The sequence below is a fragment of the Spea bombifrons genome, chromosome 11 (assembly GCF_027358695.1).
Source record: "Spea bombifrons isolate aSpeBom1 chromosome 11, aSpeBom1.2.pri, whole genome shotgun sequence".
Classification (NCBI taxonomy): Eukaryota; Metazoa; Chordata; class Amphibia; order Anura; family Pelobatidae; genus Spea; species Spea bombifrons.
The window spans coordinates 18248836-18271594 of NC_071097.1; the positions used below are offsets into that span (position 1 = coordinate 18248836).

Genomic DNA, 22759 nt, shown 5'->3' on the forward strand with positions numbered 1-22759 from the left:
AGTATCTTGAATTTCTCCTACGATCCAAGAGTAGAAATTCCATAGAAAGGTGTGAAGCGTCAATTATTTAGATGCTTTTTCTTGTGACCATCACTGATTGAATTTTTTTTTTGCCCATTTAACCCTTTTTAACACTAGAATGAAATTATATTATAAATGTATCTTTCCATTTGTATTTATACTATTTAAATTGCATGCAGTACATCTAACACAATAAATTCTGTTATTAAAATCCCCCAAAATCATTCTATTTTATTCAATATCATCCTTAATGTCACTGGTTCTCTGCCTATTTTTTTCTTTACTTGTGAAACACTGAGGGTTAAGTATCAAAAACAGTTCAGAAGTGTTCTTATCTCCATAGCAACTAATTTAATTTCAATGCTGGTTGAATCATTTTATTGGTAAAACTGATTTTCAAAATTAGCGTCACTCTTTAGATGTGATCAGCATTTTACTCCATTCTTAGTAAAAGAAGATACTTTTCCTAGGCTAGGTCAACTACAAAGATATTTATCAACTGATCTCCTAACTCGATAACTCCATATCAGAACCTTGAGTGAAAGATAAAGCTCAGCATTTTTTTTATTATTATTTTTTTATCAAGAGGATCCAACTTAAGATCAGAGTGAAACAGGGTGTCTTAAAGAAAAGTTGACCTCTAAAAACAGAAAAGTTGATGCTACACAAAGCTGAGGTCTACTGGAAAAATGGTGCAGATTGAGGATGCACTATTCTCGGGGCCCCCATATTATCACCAGTAGGTTCATTCAAGTTGTACATTTCAGATTATTTCGTTTATGTCCTACCATATCACGGCCCACAATGATATCATTCTTATTATCATTACTCGCATTCAACGGCACACGATTATCAGCTTCATATCCCCTTAGAGCTGATTTCTTCAAGCCGCTACCTTTGAGCGCTCAGAGAAAACAGATGAAGCGCCATCTGCGCAACATGATAATCTAGGCCTGCCATCTGATAATGACACAGGGTGCTATACATGGGGAATAAGATAGTGCCTAACAGTTATATGACATAACAGGATGTCTCTTACAACACAGACAGCATTTAAGGGCACTGTACAGTTTTACGTAATGATGTGCGCCATATGGGAAATTATTCTGTCTTGCCCTAATGTGTAACTGGAAGAGACATAGGTCCTGTTCTAGTTATGGACTTGATCACAAGGTGTTGCAATTGTTACATGTTCTAGTTAACTTCTATACCTGAGAATTATCATGGAGTGGACCCAAAAGCTCAGAGTTTTTATACCATTCTAGTATTGGCTTGGTCTCATCGTTCTCTGATATAACACTTTGAGAGTAACCAACCCCATGATTTAACATTGGTGACTTAATGTAAAATATCTTTACCTCCTGACAAAAAGTAGTTCCCTTAAATCATGTCCCATGGTGGTATTTAGCAAAAGAGAAAAAAAAATTCTTTCACTTTTGACTTCTAAAGAACACAATTTTATATTTTCAATAATGTTTTATATAAACAATTTCTTCACTCAACCGCCTGAATTCTGCAGGATCAAGCAAAAAGTACTAACATTTTTTTTTTCATTTTATGTTATAGGTTTACCGATACAGGTTGTCAGATGCCATCCAGATGATAATTCAGTAAACTGTGTTGAAAAGGGGTCTTTTTACAAAGAAGCTGAAGAGGAAAATGCAATAAATTTTCCAACAATGTAAGAAAAATGTAAATGTTATAAGCCAAGATGATTTTTAAACTGAAGATTGTACCAAGTTGCCAAGTTGTGGGCCTTCACACAGCATTGCATAGGTTTTCTTGATAAGTAAATTATGGAACCCACCAAGAGAATTGTAATACCTGTGAGTGTGCAAACATCTGCAAGGAGAAGGCTTATCAAATATATCTATTTATTTCTTGGCTCTGGAAAATTGTAATAAAAAGACACCAATGGCGCAGTATAGCTTTAAAATATAAAGATATTTAACCATACTCACTGGTGGCACAACATATAATGTATTGTGCATATAGTGCTTTAGTTAAAAAGTCCACTAACTGTACAGTAAAAGTCAATGCGTTTCACCAGTTGTTCCTGGGTTCCTCAGGAGGAAAAAGTAAAAAAAGCCAACGCAATAAAATCTCCCTTAAAAAGAGTTGGTGGACTTTTTAATTGAAGCACTAATTGAAGCACTATTTGCACAGTATGCCATATATATATATATATATATATATATATATATATATATGTTATGCCACCAGCGTGTGTTCAATACGTTCTATTATCTTTCTATTTCAAAGCTGTTCTGCACCATTGGTGTCTTTTACTTACTATCTTCCAGAGCCAAGAAAGAAATGGATGTATTTGATTAGCCTTGATTAGCAGTTGTTTGTGACTGCACATTCATGGATATTACATTTCTTTTGTTGTAATTTTATCGAATTATCCTATATATCTATTTTTTTGTTTTCTCTTTTATATATATATATGCTCCTTTTTGGTGGGTTTGATTATTGTGAGTACCTGAGGAGTACTAAAGAGTTGGTTTCAATATATTAGGGAAGTATCTAAATTTATTTATATGATTGTGATTGACAATGTATTGTTACTATCTAATCTATTAATCTATCGGAATATCTATCTATTATCTATCTATCTATCTATCTATCTATCTATCTATCTATCTATCTATCTATCTATCTGTCTGTCTATCTATCTATCTATCTGTCTGTCTAGTCATGTAATCTCTTCATTCCACAATCAAGAAATGTATTTGTAGCTTGAAGATATATTACCTGTGAAACATTCTCTTGTGGGTTTATATTTAATTGCCTTTAAGTTGTATGGGTTTATATGGATGCTGTCCGGGTAATAACCACAAATATAACACTTAATATTGCTTTATTTGCATGTATTTAGAAAGAAGAGAACATCACCGTTCTCAAACACGGCTTTGCTTTCTGGAGAAGAGCCTGGGTCAGGGAGTGATGGCTTCCCAGCTGAAGAACCTGGATCTGGTAATGAAAGATCTTCAGCTGAGGAGCTTGGTTCAGAATACGATTTGTCACTTGAAGTTCCTGTGTCTGAAAAAGATTATGTTGTAGATTACACTGATGTTTCAAAAATGGGTGATTGGAATAAGAAATTTAATGATAATTTGTTTGAGGAAAACTTGATTCTGTAAAGCAATTAATATGTTACAACCGCTCATATAACGACTTAATGGATTACACATTCTGGAAATGCATTTTTGTTTCTGTGCATCAATGTTTGTTGCTTTGTACAAATATATTCTGTGTTATGAAATTAAAGGACATGGCTGATTTATTTACTGACTGATCTTTTACTATTTATCCATCTCTTTTTCCTCTTCAAGATGCATGATGGAAATAATTGCTTCAAACAGGTGTTGTCTGCAAAAAAAATAAACAGCAAAATCTTAATAGAAAATAACAGAATATGAGAACTACATAAAAATGGCCTACATTTAGAAGCTTGAAAGGTTTTAATTATTTTTTATATACCGGTACTTGTCCTATCGTTGACTATATCTAATATAAACTATGTAATATTATATATATCTATGAGTATCAGAGCTTATGTCTTCTTGCCAGATGGCATGTGAAGCAGGTGAGATGATCTTCCCTTCTTCATCTCACTCTGGCATCAGCAAGGCAATGATTTCCAGCCAAGAAAAGTGACATCATTTGTAACTGTAATTCTCTATTACATATATTATATATTATATCATATTATATTTAATATATCTCCACCTTAAAGGAGTCTAGCTCAATGTCCTAATATTGGTATGCATTATCAAGGACAAACCTCAGCAAGCTTCTCCTGACAGAAGGCCTGAGTTGGCCCTGTATAATGCATAGGTAATGTGAGAGGTTCCTTAAAGCTCTCATAGATTTAGCTCTATGTTATATGGGTTCAGACCTTGTATTAGAAGCTTTGTGGAGTTCAACAGCTGTAACATATAACGGGGCCTTTTCCCTAAAGGGAGATTTGCTGCTTCAACCATCTAACTTCACTGTACATTATGCCAATGTAGTGAATGTGATCCTTTGCTGCAGGGAGAGCTTGGCTTATCCTGTATAATGTATCATTAAATCACTGAGAAATCTTCAAAACATCTTATTTTTAACGTGCATTGGTTGGTCACACAAAAGACACATAATTAGTAAACCTGGGAGGGGAGAAGTGCCAGAGAACTTAGGGACATCCCTAGGTAGACTTTATTTTATTAGAAACGAACCAAATTAGCTGTGTGATAATTTGTCCTACAGGGCTGTAGATTTTCATCATCATTTATTCAGTTATCAATGTCTTTATTCTTATTCTTCAGAGCCATACAGTGGATATACAAGTTGGTTCTTTATAAACACACAACAGTAATTAATTGAGTCACGTGTATCTACAAATTTCCCAAATTGCCAAAGGATAAATGAATGGAACCACTAAAACGAACAGCATTGTATGGCTGAGTGTGGGCAGAACCTTGTAAACACAAGACAAAACTTATTTTATGTATCACATGCCTCCCAAGTGTCCCTCATATCTCCGCCAAGTCCCCATGCTACAAAACCAAAGGACAGATCAGCCCTCTGATATCCCGCTGCACAAAGGGCCAGTTACAGGGGAGATCTTTGATCTTCCCAACCATCCTACTTACACTATGGAGACTCAGCACAGCTTCTACTGTATAGACAGCATTATGGACACTGTGCACCTTTAAGAAACAAGGCAACGTTTTATCCATTCAGGCAACTGCAGAGGGGACAGCTAGGGGCACCCATTTATTTCAAGCTGCTTCGAGCAGCCAATCAGTGGGATGAGTCATCAGACCATGGAGGAGGCAGGGAGCTACAGCTGCTGCTGAAAGTGCTGGAGTGTACCTTTAAGTCCTACTACAATCAGCAACCATTACAGAGCTATATACGCTGAGCCTTAATGTAAGATCAGGAACATTTTTATTCAATTGTATAAGAAATGTCCAGGGGAGGACTGGCACCTTACAGGTATAGCTGAGTGCCCTCCCCAAATCCAGTAACATACCTACACACAAACTCACTTTAACGCATACACGCTAACAAACACACTCACTCTCACATACACTGACATTAACACATACACACTACATTTACACTAAAAAAATAATCACGTCACTCACAATCAAACACACCTCACCTGTATCACCCTGACCTCAACTCTTTCTCATTTCTGCTCACACACTGAGAACAGTGTGCAACATTGAGACTTCAGAAAGGGATTGTCTAGCAATTGCCCCCAGGGCCAGTCCAAACTTCTTCAAAGAAGGTGGTCTGAGTTTTATTGGGCCAATTGTGGAGGCGAGAATGTGGCAGGGTCATGTAACATGATGTTACACGACTCTGCGGAAATAGAGTGTCAGCTCACATTGTGTGACAGTATATGCGTATGTTTGAATGAGTGTGTAAATGTGTGTGCGCCAGTACGTATGTTCTTACCGAGGAGGGGTGCTCCGCTTTACCTTGCCCTTAGTACAGAGGGTGCCAGCCTTCCAGAGTCATTTGAGGTACAAATAATTATTGTGTAAAGCGGTCTCAGTCAGAAGACTGTTCCCTAAAAACGAGATGTCTTATCACCCTGTATAAAGAGTAATCATCACACCCGAGGCAAATAATGTCAGTAGCCCAAGGCTCGGTATAAAAAGATCCATGGGATTACTGGCACTCTATGGGCTGTGATGTTAGAGCAGCTGCACAAATATCTGAATACAAATGTACAAGAAAAAATATAAAATAATTCAATTGCTCATTAACTCTTACAACTTGGAATCTGGTATTATTTTATTTTTAGTTATATCTTAGTACTCTACGTGTATGCTTTATTATAATAGGGTTATTTGTGTGTGTACATGCGCTCACAGGTATGTTGGTATATGTGACATGTCTAGGACAGTTTATAATATTTGTAATCAAGAATAACCATGTGACTTTCAAAATGTGGGCTATTAGGAAAGAAAGAACATGGCCAGCCTTCTTCCTGTTTTCTCATTGGAAAAAATGAGGAAACATAACAAGAAATAAATAACATCACAATATCAGGGTGGCTGAAACAGCAACATCTAAGGATTTGGATGATTTAGCTCATTCATCTCAAACAGTAAAGGTCAGACCCGTTACAAACCCAATGGCACATATCTCCAGACATTCATAATTCTTCTTATTATCGTTGTAGTAACATTGATTTTGTAAATATAGCAGAAAAAGAACATTCAGTTATAACAGATTCTTAACATCAGTCATCACGTAAAAACATAATTAAAAAAAAATTCTATATTTCTATACGGAAGCTGAGGTCTGTGGCCAAAGGTGGCAAAACTAGCATATCAATTTCCTGATTTTATCCTCCCTTCTTATCACACCTTGACCTAGGGTGCCAGAAAATTTTATGTATAAAAATTTACACTGCTTATGAAATAAAACCCAGTTTTTATTTGGACAGAAACGGGTTTATGTGCTTGCAAATGTTAATACTGGAATAAGTTGCATATATGAATTGGTTGTGCAATGCATCGTCTGTTTAGTGGTGGGTATACTAATCTAGGATAATCAACTTAATTATTCCAATACCCAATACCAATAAAGTGGTGGGATTCGCTTTACGACACAGTAACCTAAAGGAAGAAACAATTCCGGTTCTGGCACCTGCCTCTAGGATAATTTATTATTGGGTGTTACATATTGATAAAATCATTGTTTGTTATCATTTTATTAATAGCAATAGGGGCATCTAGGTTTTCATATAAATATTAGGCTTTTTCTGTTTGTTATCCTTTTTATTGTTTCCCCAATTATTGTCTTATATTCTTTTCTCTTAAGTCATATTTTTTGTTAGCCATAAGAAGAGATATTTAAAATTGTTATATACTATAGAAATGATAGATATTAATCAAAATTATGAAAAAATTCAAAATGCCTGCATGACTACTGTGTCATATATCTACAATTTTACCCTCCCTTTACTGGCACAGAAGGAGTAATGCGTTCAGAAGAAGAATGCTGATGTGTGATGGGACACCCTGTACCGCGACTGGGTACTGGGAAGATTAACCCCTTCAGCGCCAGCCAGAGCCAGCGTTATAGAGAGAAGAGGGAATGCCGCTGCACCGGAGCTGCGTTGGTGCTATGGCTAGCCGTAACTTAACATATTCAGCGCATGTACTCTCCTGAAAAGGACAATGAGTTATTACAGCAGTCCACCCCAAGCATTAGACAGAACCAATGTTGAGCTGAAAACAGGACTGACTGAATTGAAAACACACCACAATAGTCTCAGCAAACCACACATAGTTCTCCATCAGGCCCCCCTTTGCACTCGGCCCACCTCAGCCTAGTAGGGGGTCACCATTGTAGTCTGTGGGGAAGGTAGTAAACACCGGCGATTCCCTGATTTCTATCTGAAACCTGCTGGATATCAGATCTTGGTGCAAATACTGGCCATAGAGGTCTCTGCCCTGTAAGTCCTGACCTGATGGTGAGTAAAACACCTCACATAAACCCCCTCCCAAAATGCAGGTGCCCCGAATCTGTGTCTGAACACCACAGTCTTTAGAGTCTCTGGCAATTGGGGAAACGTGGCACTCTGTATCAGGGAGAAGTAGTCCAGGGCACAGAGGCTTGTTGTAATACACAATGTTCTGACTTTCAAGGCAATTGAAGGTTATGAAACTCACCTAAAAAATTATGATCTCCTGCAGGAACATTATGGAGATGAACGTGGGAGAGAGGTGCACAGCTCTCAAAGATAGACTTTCCTCCTAAAAAGGTGTATTTGGCAGGTTTACTAAACTATACCAAGATTTTGTTTTAAAGGCCAGTCTTTGGAAGGTCAGGTAATAACCTAGAATAAAAAAAAAATCTGCACTAATTGGTGAAGCAACATACATTTGTCTCCAGTATCTCCCATGAAAACATTAAAAGGTAGGACTCAAGGCAACGACCCTGGGGAGTTTGCACTATACAAACTGGTCTGATGGCTCTGTGGTCATCTGTCAGCAATTGATATTCCATAACCAAGCACTTCTTTTAGTGGCTACAACTGATGATATGACCTTACTTTTACCATTTATAGTTGTGATTAAGAGAAAACTTTAAATCAAGTTTATTTTTTTAAAAAAAACAACTTTACTAAATGGCCATTCTTAGGGCTGTTCTGTCCATTCCTGCCAAATCAGACTTATAGCCCAACTGCTGACTGTCCCACCCAGTGTCCCTACTATCCACACACATTCACATATTTTGGTGGGACCTGGTGTTGGAAACTGGTATGGTTGTTTCTATGAAACAGAATTTGGGGTTGAGAGCTAAATAGTTGTTTGGTGTTGGTAAGTATGGTTTGAATACACAAAAATGTGTGTATAAGTGCAGTATACTAACCTATACATTTCCTAAGGGCGAAGGACCAGTCTGGAACTCAAGTGATTACATGAAAAGGTTTTGTCATCTTGATTCAATGCATTTTTGTAGATGTAATGTGACCTCAGTTTAGGTTTTTATAAAAATTACGCAAACTACAGTTATCAAAAAGAGGAACCATGGTGACATTCAGGAAGTCAGATTGCACAGCTCATTCTTAAGAATTCTGTTTACTCATATGCATTGTCTGTCCCTTGTTTTACCTTGTTCCTTGATAATAGCTTTTGTTTGTAGGTAGGGATGCTGGAGACAAGAAATGATAAAGGCATATGATAAAGGCATTTTATATAAAAGCATATATACAGTATCTCACAAAAGTGAGTACACCCCTCACATTTTTGTAAATATTTTATTAGAATTGTTCATGTGACAACACTAAAGAAATTACACTCTACTATAATTTAAAGTAGTGAGTGTACAGCCTGTATAACAGTGTACATTTGCTGTCCCCCAAGGTTTAGACATTAATGGTTATTTTTAAGGGAACAGCAAATGTACGCACGCAGACAATCCACAGAAAAGTGGCTCACTTTGGCAACTATTTATCCCATAAACGGTAGGCACAGAAGCTAATAGGTAATAATAGTTAATAATTAGGTAATAAATAGGTAACAGGCAGAAGAACCTTTCCAGAACAAGTTGCAGAATGATGTGGGAAACAGCGCCACCTACTGGAGAATGTAAGCTACAGAACAAGACAAAAATACTCCAGTAAAGACAGGTTGCTTTGGGGGCAGGTTTCCTGGGAGCTCTATTGGGGGGGGGCAGACTTAGTCATTAGATGTCAGAATTTTACTAGGATGGTATGCCTTAGTGTTTAACCCCTTTGTGACTGATTATGTACCAGGTACATCACAAAGGTTAGGTTTATAGTTAAAAACAAAACAAAAAAACTAGAAAACCTAAAATAAATTCAAGTCATGTAGGGTGGTTTCCAAATAAGGACAAATTAATTAACAGACTTTTTGATATTTTTCCGATTTGCATTGTGATGGGAACCAGGGCTTCAACCTTGGCCATCGGTGCTGACTATCCCTCTTTCCGGGTCCTGTGAGCCTTTGTATCCCACCAAGAACCAGTCAAGATGTGGTTAAGGTGATAACCAATGAATGTTAGTGGGTTAGAGTGTGTAAGCCCTCAAGGGGGGGGGTAGATAATGGGGGGGGCATGGAGAGGAAGGGTAGATCATGGGGGGGCGGCATTTTAAAATTCGCCCCTGGCGGCGTTTTGCCTTGGGCCTGCCCTGCATATATAAACACATTTACTCATACTCACTAACACACATACACATTCATTCTAACACACACTCCATTTCACCCCTTTCACATCCATGGTCTCACACACACACACAAAATGACACATCCATGGTCTCACACACACACACACACACACAAAATTACACATCCATGCTCACACACACAATTACACATTCATGCTGACACATGCTGGGGTGTGTTCCATTTCATCAGTAAGAACATACACTCACTGGCCACTTTATTAGGTACACCTTGCCTGGTTGGACCCCCTTCTGCCTTCATTTTTCATGGTATACTTTCTACAAGATGCCGGAAACATTCCTCAGAGTCCATATGGACATGATGGCATCACGCAGTTGCTGCAGATTTGTCGGCTGCACATCCATGATGCGAATCTCCCGTTCCACCACATTCCAAAAGTGCTCTATTGGATTGAGATCTGGTGACTGTGGCGGCCATTGGAGTACAGTGACCTCATTGTAATGTTCAGGAACCCAGTTTGAGATGATGAGCTTTGTGACATTGCGCATTATTCAGCTAGAAGTAACCATCAGAAGATAGGTACACTGTGGTCATAAAGGGATGGACATCTTCAGCAACAATACTCAGGTAGGCTGTTGCGTTTAAACAATGCTCAATTTGGTACTAAGGGGCCGAAAGTGTGCCAAGAAAATGTCCCCCACACCACTATACCACCACCAGCCTGAACCATTGATACAAGGCAGGATGGATCCATGCTTTCATGTTTTTTACATCAAAGTCTGACCCTGCCATCTGAATGTTGCAGCTGGAATCGAGACTCATCAGATCAGGCAACGTTCTTCCATTGTCCAATTTAGGTGAGCCTGTGCGAATTGTAGCCTCAGTTTCCTGTTCTTAGCTGACAGGAGTGGCACCCGGTGTGGTCTTCTGCCGCTGTAGCCCATCTGCTTCAAGGTTCGACGTGTTATGCGTTCAGAGATGGTATTCTGCATTCCTTGGTTGTAACGAGTGGTTATTTGAGTTACTGTTACCTTTCTCATCTCGAACCAGTCTGCCCATTCTCCTCTGACATCAAGAAGGCATTTTCATCCACACAACCGCCGCTCACTGGATATTTTCTCTTTTTCTCTGTAAAACCTAGAGATGGTTGTGCGTGAAAATCCCAGTAGATCAGCAGTTTTTGAAATACTCTCACCAGCCCGTATGGCACCAACAACCGTGCCACATTCACTTAAAACAACTTTCTTTCCTATTCTGATGCACGGTTTGAACTTCAGCACGTCCACATGCCTAAATGCCAGCTTCTGCCATGTGATTGGCCAATTAGCTACTTGTGTTAACAAGCAATTGAAAAGGTGTACCTAATAAAGGGGCCAGTGAGTATATATTGTGAATTGCTCATATTTGCTGTCAGAGTCTGTTTCTGATTGCAGGAATACTATGACCAGAATTTCATGCTGGATGCGTTTCTGACTGTTTTGTCTGCTGGAATGACCGGAGCACTCCCTGTCATGGGCAATCAGCCCCCCCGGAAACAGTGTCCTGTTTCCACTTAAGCACTCCCTGAATAGTATTCTGGGATTCTCTAGAATAGTGTTCCTGCTGCTGAAACCACTGGAACGCTCCCCACCTTGGTATTCCGGCTCCTGAAATGGCCAAAGCAGCTTCCACCATAGTATTCCTGCCGCTGCTGGATCAGCCACAAAACGGCATACCGTTCTGGCTACTGGAATGCCCAGTGGAAGCCCCTGTTCTTCCTATGGGATCAGCTAGAGTACCCTCCAGCATAGTGTTCTGGCTGGTGGAATGTACAGAGGACGCTCCAGAATAGTGTTCCAGATGCCAAAACAGCTGGAACGCTCCCCAGCGTAGTGTTCCGGCTGACAGAAGGGCTGCAGCACACCTCAGTGTATTTTTCCAGATATTTTAAACATATTATATTTGCAGTGAACATACACACATATGTCCTGCATATTTCACTCACATGTTGGTGAGTGACTTCTATACAGATCAGTGTTAGCAGTCACGTGTCACAGTAGTAGCACCCTGGTGACAATCTGCACATTTTGATGATATAGGTCTCTGAGTCACAAGCCCCCTGACATTGCAGGAGTTACAGCCAGCAGGAAAGCGCACACCTCGACCTGCCTCCTAAACCCAGCCCTGACGTGGGCCCAGATCAGCTGACCGGTCACACGGCTTCTCTCAACGTGACGCCACTCCGCCCCTCCCCTGTAGTCACGTGACGGTGGCGGGTGGAGTTCCTCGTCGGTGCTGAGGGTTCGGCCCGGTGTGACAACATGGTAAGTCCTAGACCACTGGCGGAATGGAGCTGCGGCTAAGGCCTCCTCTGTGGCGGTGGCAGTGACAGGCCAGGCTGCAAGCGGTTAGGCCGGGGAACTGTCAGGGCCTAGTTCGGGGCGGAACAACTGGCCTGAAGTGTCACTGCTCTTGCAGACTGTTTTTCTCCTTTAGTGCTCCGCTGCAGCATTCCGCCTGCATACCGACACTGCGAGTGCCCCTCTTCGGTTACCGCAGCCTAAAACCTACGAGTTCGCTTGTGGTTGGAACGGGTTAAGCATGACTGCGTCGCAATATAGTGATCGTGATATATGGCAATTGCACCGGACTCCTGTAGACCGCATGCGGTGTGATTTATCATTCAAAGCGTTAAAATCTTTATTTGTTGCAGACATGTTACATAATTTCAGCTCAATTTATCAATGATAGCAGCTCTAAGTTATTAAAAATAATGAGACGCTAACTGTCTGTTTACCATGTTTTGTCCCACCAGTGATTACCCCAGTATTCATTTTAACTTTTGCTAATTCTAACTTTTGGGCATGCACCTGTATCACTGATTTATTAGTAACACACATGTAATTATAATGAGCTTCTATATAAATCCAAGCCAACTTTCCTACTAAATAAAATAGCAACTAATGTTGTATTTGTTGCAAAGTGGGAATTCTTTTAGCCCCACGTTGCCATTATCGTTACTGTAATACAATATGCTACTGATGTTCTTGGGCTGTTGAAACATAGAAAGTAAATTTGACAGCTGATTAGATGCATTTAGTACATCTAGTCTGCCAATTTTTTTCCTGACGTGAAGACTCGGTCGTTAATCCTGTTTGTCGATCGACTGGATAGCTAATGGTATATTTTATGCTGGGCAAAACCCCCTTTCTTCCAGCCGATGACCTGCTTCAGCTGCCAGTCTAGTAGGGACTAACCTTGCTTCTAATCACTAACTCCTTCTTGTGAAGCTACGGTCTGACGGAAAATAGAATCGCTATAATCACAAAACGAAACGTATAGATAAATAAAAATAAAAAGCCGACGCGGGTTTAACAACCACTGATGAAGCCGAGCTGAGCCTTGGCGAAATGAACCTCGGCTTTTTTTTGTAGCTTAGTTTGGTGATTATAGGGGCTCTTTGTTTGGTTTACAGTAGGAATGATATGAACACGCAAACCTTAAGATGCTGTTGGCCAGGTTCTGTTTCTTTAGTAATGCATGCTTTTCATCATCTTATATCATCTGCAAGAATTGTATGCTAGATGCAGAAGACATGGTGCTGTCACTTGCAATGATTTTCGGGATGTGTTAGGACATTTTTGTTTCCTTTACGTATAATAACACATGAACTACATAAACCTACACACTCCAGGAGCATGATGATGATGACTGTATCATTTTCTGTTATGAAGCTAAAACAGACATTCTGGAATCCCTTTCTCGAGTGGTCTTGTGTAGCGGTTATGTACATCTCTAAACCATAACTAAAACTAGAATGAAAGCGATCCTTTTTATGTAATTTGACATTTTTAAGTTATTTATTAATATTTTGTCCAAAATACTCCTTTATCACAGTGGAATCCTATTATCAACCGGTTGAGAAATCTGTAGCCTTCTACTTGGACATCTTGGCAATCTGTGTACATTAGATTGTGTGCAGCGGTTGCATTTTATTCAAATACATACATACAGCGCTACTGAAAATGACATGAGAATGGAAGAACCCAACATGATTAATATGTTATCTGTATGGGTGTTGAAACTGAGGGTAATTTGGAATGTTGCCAAAAGTTTGTCGGGCTCTAAACTTAATGAAGCAATAACAGAATTGCATTCTCCTTTTTTGCTTAAAGGGATAGCAGCCGTACTGTTAATGTGAATGGTAGCTGAGGTCCCTTTAATCTAAGTTGTGTCCTCCTTACAAATGGGTTGGGGATTCTGCAGAACACAGCGGTGTGTTAGGTCAGTGGCATGAACCACCGGAACATGGAGGGGGAGAGCAGCTTCCCTCTAAGGGTAGTATATTTGCAAGACAAGGCTTACTTATAAAGACTTATTTTTTTGTACCACCGCTCATTTCTTTGCAGAGTTTTCTAAGCGGTTTGTTTGGTCCAATTTGTGAGATTGAAGTTGTTTTGAACGATGCAGAAACCAGGAAGCTATCGGAGATCAAAACCGAAGATGGCAAGATAGAAAAACACTTCTTGTTCTACGATGGGGAATCTGTGGCTGGAAAGGTAAATCTTGCATTCCAAAAATATTAAAAAATATATTCATGATTAAGTAGAAGAAAAGGGCACAATGTTTTTTCTTTTTTTTCTTGGGTCTTTTGTGGTACCTAAAATTAGTTTCCGAGACCTTGCGGGCAGACGAGATAGGCCAAATGGTCCTTATCTGGTGCAATATTCTATGGTTCTGTGATGCTTGGTATCAGTCTCTAGTTAGTATGTACAAGGAGCAGTTCAAAACCAGGCAATCCCTCTGGAATACTAGTCGTAACAGCAACTATATGTCTCTGCGGTCTAGTAACATACACAGTCACTGTAAACATAGACTTCAAACGCACAATACTGTGTTTATAAACGTTTCAACTCTTTCTGCAGCAGAACCAGTGTTTCTTACAGAAATACTCCACTTTCTCTTGTTACTGTTTGCTGGCACCAGTGGCACCGACCAAGCATTGCTGGCTTTGTTGCTGAGCCCAGCCTCAAGCATAAATGCACTGGGAGCTTGAGAAGACACAATACCCAGTACTGCTACCTGACCAATGTTAGTAGACAGACAATAAAGTCACCGGGATGCATGCTTTGGGCAATTAGCAGGAGATGATGGAAGGTGAATGTCTGTAATTGTTTTACGGTAAGATGCAGGAAGTGGTACAGGCTTCCCTTCCCTTGCTGCATTTTGAAGGGGGCACGGTGGGCATGGTGGGAGTACGTTGCCATATGTTGTACCAACATCTACAAAGGTGAGACCCTTTACTACGCATTAGAAATTTAGTTTGAATTTGAGGAAGCAACCAAAGGAAAGGCAGAGCCAGCCAGAAGATGATTACTCTGGCAGAGGTTATTCAAACAAGGAGAAACAAGTCAGGGCAAGACCAACAAGGAACTGTTAATTCTGTATGTGAGATCACTAGTTTGTGTGCTGTATAGCATGCGGCTCTTACAGTGTATTACTGGGCTGCCATCATGGAGGTAGCCTTCGGATAAGCCTTCACTATGGCCGCAGTTATTAGTATCTGAAGAATGCAAAGTATGTTTCTCGGAAGGGACTGTGTGGGGATTCGTCTGGAGGTCACTTAATCTGACAGACCACGGGTTAGTGTCTCTGATATGGTACTTTGATTTTAAAGACAAATACCTTACAGATCCTTTAATGCTCATTTTTAACTCACATTTTCTACCCTTTCACCCATTCAGTGGCTCTCAAAACTAGTAAATACATCAGCTATCAGAAGGCTTGTGCGTTAGCGGTGAATACTGTATGTTACTATTTTATTGTATTCCATCCTGCAGCACTGAATGATTTAATTGATATGGCGGTATAAATGTTGTTAATTACCACAACTATAGTATCCTCTATTGCTAAGCAATCACTTGCATTGTTACTGTGAGAGATTGTGTATGGGAAAGATCTGTTCAGATCGTCAACTGGATGTGACTTCACACTGGAACCTGTGTCTATTTTTTCCATTAAATCATTAAATATGACATCGTAGTCCTGGAAAATATATGTATTTGTGGCTACAAAGTCAAAATGTATACATAAATGTACGGTATTGTTCAGAGAACCATTATTAGTGTAAACCTAAGTGTCTCAGACAGTTTTAATATATACTTTCTGCTTCCCCAATAATTGTCCCATTTGCTTACCTTTTGTGACATGTTTGTGTTTTTGTCTGTAGGTAAACGTTGTCTTCAAGCAGCCTGGTAAAAGACTAGAACATCAAGGAGTTCGAATTGAGTTTGTTGGACAAATTGGTGAGCCCTGACATTGGCTGATCCTCAATACTAAATTCCATTGATAGTAATTGGTGGAAGTTTCATGTTTTACAGCAGTGACACATTTATAATGGAGAGTTTTGGAGTATGAATTCATTAAATACAGCATTCATGGCTAAGTGTATTTGGATAATATGAATAAGACCCTCATTTCACGATATGGACCAATGTTTTGTGAGATCCGGTTACCCAGCCTTTACGAATTGACAGTTTTGTCTTACTTATTATAAATGACTTCCCTGTTTCACCAGACGTTTGCTCAGAATGGCTTTGTATAACCTATGGACTTGACTATCTGTAGCAGAAGACCATTTGTTTCATGTATCTTGTATGCCCTTTTTGCACCGTGCATTACTACTCTGGTGCATTTTTTCCCCAATATGTCCTGTCTGTCTAAAACTATTTATACCTTTATCACCAAGATGAAAACCAACTATCATCACATAGTTTCTTACTGGCACATGCTGGATTTGTGTATGCAAAGATTTAGATTGTCCTTTTTATTTGTTTTTTCTACCCAGAACTTTTCAATGACAAAAGCAACACACATGAATTTGTGAACTTGGTTAAAGAATTGGCCCTACCGGGAGAACTGACACAGAGCAGAAGTTATGATTTTGAGTTCATGCAAGTCGAGAAGCCTTATGAATCCTACATTGGTGCAAATGTTAGGTTAAGGTATGAGTTGTTTTTCATTTTTGTTTTCATATAAGATATGTCCTTGATATCGGGAGGTTTGCAGGAGGATTGCACTTTCTCTGCTGACTTCATTTTGCATTATACGGCGGTAATCCTGATTATTATTCTCCTGCAAGAAGAGATTGAGCTGGCTCTGTATAATGTCTCCACGTTCACTGTATATTATGCAGGAGAAACACACCAGGAACGGCTCTTTATAATGTGTAGGCAAATAAATACCGTATTTGCTTGATTACAAGACAAGGTTTTTTCCAGAGCAAATGCTCTGAAAAATACCCCTGGTCTTATATTCAAGATCATCTTATAATCAGACCTCAAATAGAGGTCTGACTACAAGACTACGATCCAGATCCCCCGCAATGGGGGGTGTAAGGGATATCAGGGAGGCAGAGTGGCAAATAAGGGGTATAAGGCATATCAGGCAGGCAGATTGGCATATGGGGGGGCAGATGTGCATGACTGGGGGGCAGATTGGCAAAAGGAAATTAAAAAAAAAAAAATAATAATATTTACTAATAAAACTTTTCTTATAGGGTAGTCTTATTCTATATTCAGGCTTTTTTTTCTAAAATAATAATAATAATCCATAATGAAAATTGTTGCCAACTAATTTTATTATCGATTAGTTGAATCTATTTTATCCAATATAAGATGAGGGTTTTTTTCAGATACCCCTCGTCTTTTAATCCGACTACAAATAGAGGTTGGATAATAACACAATGTCTGCCGGCTGCCAGAGAGGAGGATCCCCTGCAGCGCTGCAGGGGACCTGGATCGTTCTCTCTGGCGGCCGGTGGGTGTCTGTGCGATGTGCGCAGACAATCTCTGCTACCGCCTGCACTACTGCTGGGACTTCTATGATGGCGCACCGGTGTCACATGACCTTCCGGGGGTCAGTCATAGAAGCTCCTGCGACAGCTCGCAGGCGTTCACTGGCTGCCCCTACTAGACACCAAGTAGTATGGAGCACGGGGGTAGAGGGGCATATCCTTGATGTGTGGCATATCAGGTGGGGCATAGTGGCATAAAGGGGGTTATAAGGCATATCAGGGGGGCACAGTGGCATTTGGGGGCAGAGTGACAAATCTGGGGTATAAGGCATAGCAGAGGGCACTATGGCATATAGGGGGTATAAGGCACATCTGAGGGGGCAGAGGGGTATATGTGGGGGTATGTGGCATATCTGGGGAGGCAGTGTGACAAGCCTGGGCTCAGATTTGCATAACTAGGGGGGCAGGTTGGGAAATAAAAACAAGAAATGCATTTTTCTCAGTTTTTTTATTCTGCTGTTTGCTTTTAACATCCAGTTATTTTAAATAAATTTTGATTAATCGAAAAAATAATCAGCCAACTAATCGATTATGAAAATAATTGTTAGTTGCAGCCCTATCTACATGTAATATGTTTGTGACGTGTAAAGCTATGAACAAAGTAGCAAATAGGTGCAAATGATGCCATGAAGGAACCATGTAACATGGTAAGGAATCAGAAAAAAAGTATCTTTACATGCCTTGGCAAGGTTGTTTATATGTCCAGACTGACACAAGTAAATATTTTGCTTTTGTTGGGTAAAATGCATTTTTCCTACATATGCAGCAGTTTTTAAAATTATGTATTCCGTGACCGCTTTATATTTGGTTACGGGTTTTTTTTCTCCGCATTGTGACTTATTTCATAATTATCCTAATTTACTTCTGCAAATGATGGGTGTAGGAGTTCTTGTGTTTAAAGGAAGAGTGTCCTTTGCTAAATGTTTTGGGGCTATCATTAGACTTCTGACCCTGATGGCATCATCACGTAGTAGGAACGTCTGTTACTAATGTTACTTGTTGTTCATCTGCTTCCTTAGTGGGCTTCTAATGCATCTCCCATAGTAGCATGGTTCAGTATCCTTGCTACAATCTGCCACTGGTAAATAACACTCTACTAGCTAATCGAATCGAATAGTTGCTGCAGCCTTATTGGTGTGCTGGTACAGTCATGTCAAACGAGAACTGATAGAAATGAGAACTCACAGCTAATATCCCCTCTCTTTCTATGTTGGTCCTTCTGTGTGCCTGTCAGGTATTTTCTCAAAGTGACGATAGTGAGACGCCTTACAGACCTGGTAAAGGAGTATGACCTAATTGTTCACCAGCTTGCAACGTACCCAGACGTCAACAACTCCATCAAAATGGAAGTGGGAATAGAAGACTGTTTGCATATAGAATTTGAATACAACAAATCCAAGTGAGTGTTTTGTACTAGATGCTGTTTATTTTATATTGTTATTTATTATAATTATTATGACTTACAGACTCTGGATAAAGCTAGGAAAACCTGAATCTAATTTAAATTCACCTAGTTGATTCTACTATGTTTAATTCATTTGGTGTATACTGGTTACACATTACTTTTATTGGATATTGTGATATGACAAGGGTTGCTTTGTCTCTAAGTTAATTGTTCTTAGTAATTACTGTATGTATATCCTGATCATGATTTACAAACTTTTCTGTCCAAGGTACCACTTAAAAGATGTAATTGTTGGGAAAATTTACTTCCTTTTGGTCAGAATAAAAATCCAGCACATGGAATTGCAGTTGATAAAGAAGGAAATCACAGGAATAGGTAAATATGAAAATATTATTACTCTGATAATCTACCATGAGTTGATGAAACAAAAAGTCAACATGTGGATAATTACATCTTGTGGCTAAACTTAACTACATCTCCCATGATGCTTTGTGAGACGCAGACTGGCAGAGGGTCACATGTATTAGGATGTTCTAACACTTTTTTCCATATAGCAACAAATCAATATTTATATGTCTGGGTATGTTCAGCGGTGTAATAATAGATGTATTGTTTTACAGGCCCTAGTACTACAACAGAGACTGAAACTGTGGCAAAGTATGAGATTATGGATGGAGCACCAGTCAAAGGTAAAATACTGGTTCATGTATATGGCAATGGGAAATCTTGTTCACATGTGAAAGAAGTATGTGTATAATAATAATAATAATAATAATAATATATATATATATATATATAATATATATAGTTGGTATGCAGAAATCCATACTGTTCTGTATTTTTTTTTTAAAATGTATATACACGAATGCTGAAATGCTATTTAATACACATCAGTTTCTCCTGGGCTAACTGCTAATGTTTTCCCATTTCAGGGGAATCTATTCCTATTCGACTCTTTCTCGCTGGGTATGATCCTACACCCACTATGAGGGATGTAAACAAAAAGTTTTCAGTGAGATACTTCCTGAACTTAGTACTTGTTGATGAGGAAGACAGAAGATACTTCAAACAGCAGGTATAATGCTTTGTGGCTTTGTGAAAGTAGTGGAACCAGGATGTGTTCATTTAGAATTTACAGCTACAATAATATCTGTGGCTTGCCAGGAAGCAGACACCGTGTGCAGCTTTGTCTAAAGATTGTGGCGTTCCGCTGTTGCTTAAAACCGCTTAAAACCAAAAGAAACAATACAAATGTTTAAGGGGTTTCTTTTTGTTTTTTGCTAAGAAAGTGTTCATTCATGATATAAGGGATACATTTAGTCTGTCCCAGGAAAAGTGAGTGGTGTTGAATTTGTCATGGTTGCTCTGGACACGGATTAAAGCATTCAGCTGTAATAGAAAAGCTGTTCATAATACTTAATCATCTATTTGACTTGCTTAGTTTTATCCATTACAACATTAATCGATTAATCGTAGCGCTGGTCATCAGCATTTAAAATTTATATGTATCCTGGAAAAAAAAACATGTTGACAACCTTTATTAGTCAAATGATCTTTTCCGCTGTGCAGTGAAATAAGGTCTTGTTGGTTATATATAGCTTAAGTCTACTTTTTGTATATATAATATGGGATACACTGTACTCTTACCTGGATGTAATGTAGGATGCAGAACCCCCCCATGCATTATGTAGGATGCGAACCCCCCCCATGCATTATGTAGGATGCAGACCCCCCCCATGCATTATGTAGGATGCAGAACCCCCCCATGCATTATGTAGGATGCAGAACCCCATCATGCATTATGTAGGATGCCGAGAACCCCATCATGCATTATGTAGGATGCAGAGATCCCCCCCATGCATTATGTAGGATGCAGAACCCCATCATGCATTATGTAGGATGCAGAGATCCCCCCATGCATTATGTAGGATGCAGAGATCCCCCCCCATGCATTATGTAGGATGCAGATAACCCCCCATGCATTATGTAGGATGCAGATAACCCCACATGCAGTATGTAGGATGCAGAGAACCCCCCATGCAGTATGTAGGATGCAGAGAACCCCCCATGCATTATGTAGGATGCAGAGAATCCCCCATGCATTATGTAGGATGCAGAGAACCCCCCCATGCATTATGTAAGATGCAGAGAACCCCCCCCATGCATTATGTAGGATGCAGAGAACCCCCCATGCATTATGTAGGATGCAGAGAACCCCCCCCCATGCATTATGTAGGATGCAGAGTACCCCCCATGCATTATGTAGGATGCAGAGTACCCCCCATGTATAATATTGGGTAAAGATTGATTGGGTTGCATGTACCTAATGTGATGCTACCCAGGAATGGGAATTAAAAAAAAAAAAAAAAAACACTCCTTTTCCAGCTTTGCTTCCTACCATAAGTGTGTTACATTGGCTGTGTACAACTAGTGATGCATGGAAAGGGTAGGGAGGCAGTACTGCTAACCAGTAAGCACTATGTGCCCACCTATCCTTCTGTCCAAGCATATGGGATTCATTGCTGACACAAGAGCTGGTGCTGCTGTTTAGGCAAATAAATACGGTGCCTTCCAAACGTGATGGTTCTAAAATTTAGTTTTACATTAAAAAAAACTTTTCACATGCTGTATACAGGAGAACAAAGGAGAGCTGATGCCCCTCACTGCTCAAAGGAGGCTGAGAGAGGGGAGAGTACCTTGCAGCAGCACCCCTACCAGATTGGTGTCCCAGACTGCTATATATGGTGGGTCTGCCTTTGTTATAGTAATTTATTTTATGTTTAACATGTTCACTTTCTCTTCAAAAGGAGATCGTTTTATGGAGAAAAGCACCTGAGAAGATAAGGAAAAGAACCAATTTTCACCAACGATATGAGCCATCAGATCAACAAGCATCAGCTGAAGAGCCAGAGATATAACACTTTCTATTCCACATGAAATGAAGGATTGCAACGGATACAAGGAAGTAAAACCTTCCGCCATAACGTCTTCCTTCATTCCAGCACTGCTGCATTTAATGTACCACACTAAACATTCTGCAGGTCTGTATGTAATTCCACTTGTACATATATAAATAGCAAGTGCTTTTGCCGGAAAACACTGGACCTTTCTCAGACTAGCATTTTATAGATTTCATTTAATTTTTAATTTTGAGATTTTGCATTGGAACATGCAGCAAGCTAAAAACAAGTGCTTCATGTATTACGGTCATGCATGTAGGCTGGTAAAAAAAAATAATTAAAGAAAGGAACAGATGGCCTTATTGTCCCTGTCTCTCATGTACACTTATTGCATTGTTTATCTGGAATCAATTTATACTTGTTTTGAACAAGCAGAGCATTAGTGTGAATCTACACCAAATCCATAGAATTCTATTTGACAAAAAGGAAAAGCTTTATTAAACATTTTGAAGACATCCTGAGTATGCGTCACTTTTATTCTGTACTACTTACCCAATTAATGTATGTAGAAACTTTATTTTTTGTTCTTCGTGAAATAATCAGCCTTTTTTTTTGTTTTGTTTTTCATCCTAACAAATTGCATCTCTTACTTTTTCGTTTAATCTTAAAATGTTATATCTAAAATACTAGAATTGGTTAATATTTATCACTCTACTGTACCCTTAATTACAGTATTTTTGCCTTCCTTTAATATATGGTAATGAAATCAAAAAAACAAATCTCATGCAAAGTGTATATAAATTTGCTTTATTATATTGTACAAGTATTTTATATCAATGTTTTGGGGCAAAATACAGATGAAAAATAAAATCTTACAAACACCACAGTGTTTTTTTTTGTATTTTACATATGAAAAATTACATATGAAAAATGT

General features: G+C 39.2%; 1 protein-coding gene across 1 annotated transcript; it reads left to right on the forward strand.

Annotated features, from left to right (window-relative positions):
* The first annotated feature begins 11896 nt into the window (after positions 1–11896).
* VPS26A (VPS26 retromer complex component A) lies at positions 11897–22709 on the forward strand. The gene is made up of 9 exons (XM_053451066.1): positions 11897–11989; positions 14075–14224; positions 15895–15970; positions 16513–16669; positions 18755–18919; positions 19194–19300; positions 19546–19614; positions 19858–20000; positions 21733–22709. The coding sequence occupies exons 1-9, from the start codon at positions 11987–11989 to the stop codon at positions 21841–21843; spliced, it is 981 nt and encodes a 326-aa protein (XP_053307041.1). The 5' UTR covers positions 11897–11986; the 3' UTR covers positions 21844–22709.
* The last annotated feature ends 50 nt before the right edge of the window (positions 22710–22759 follow it).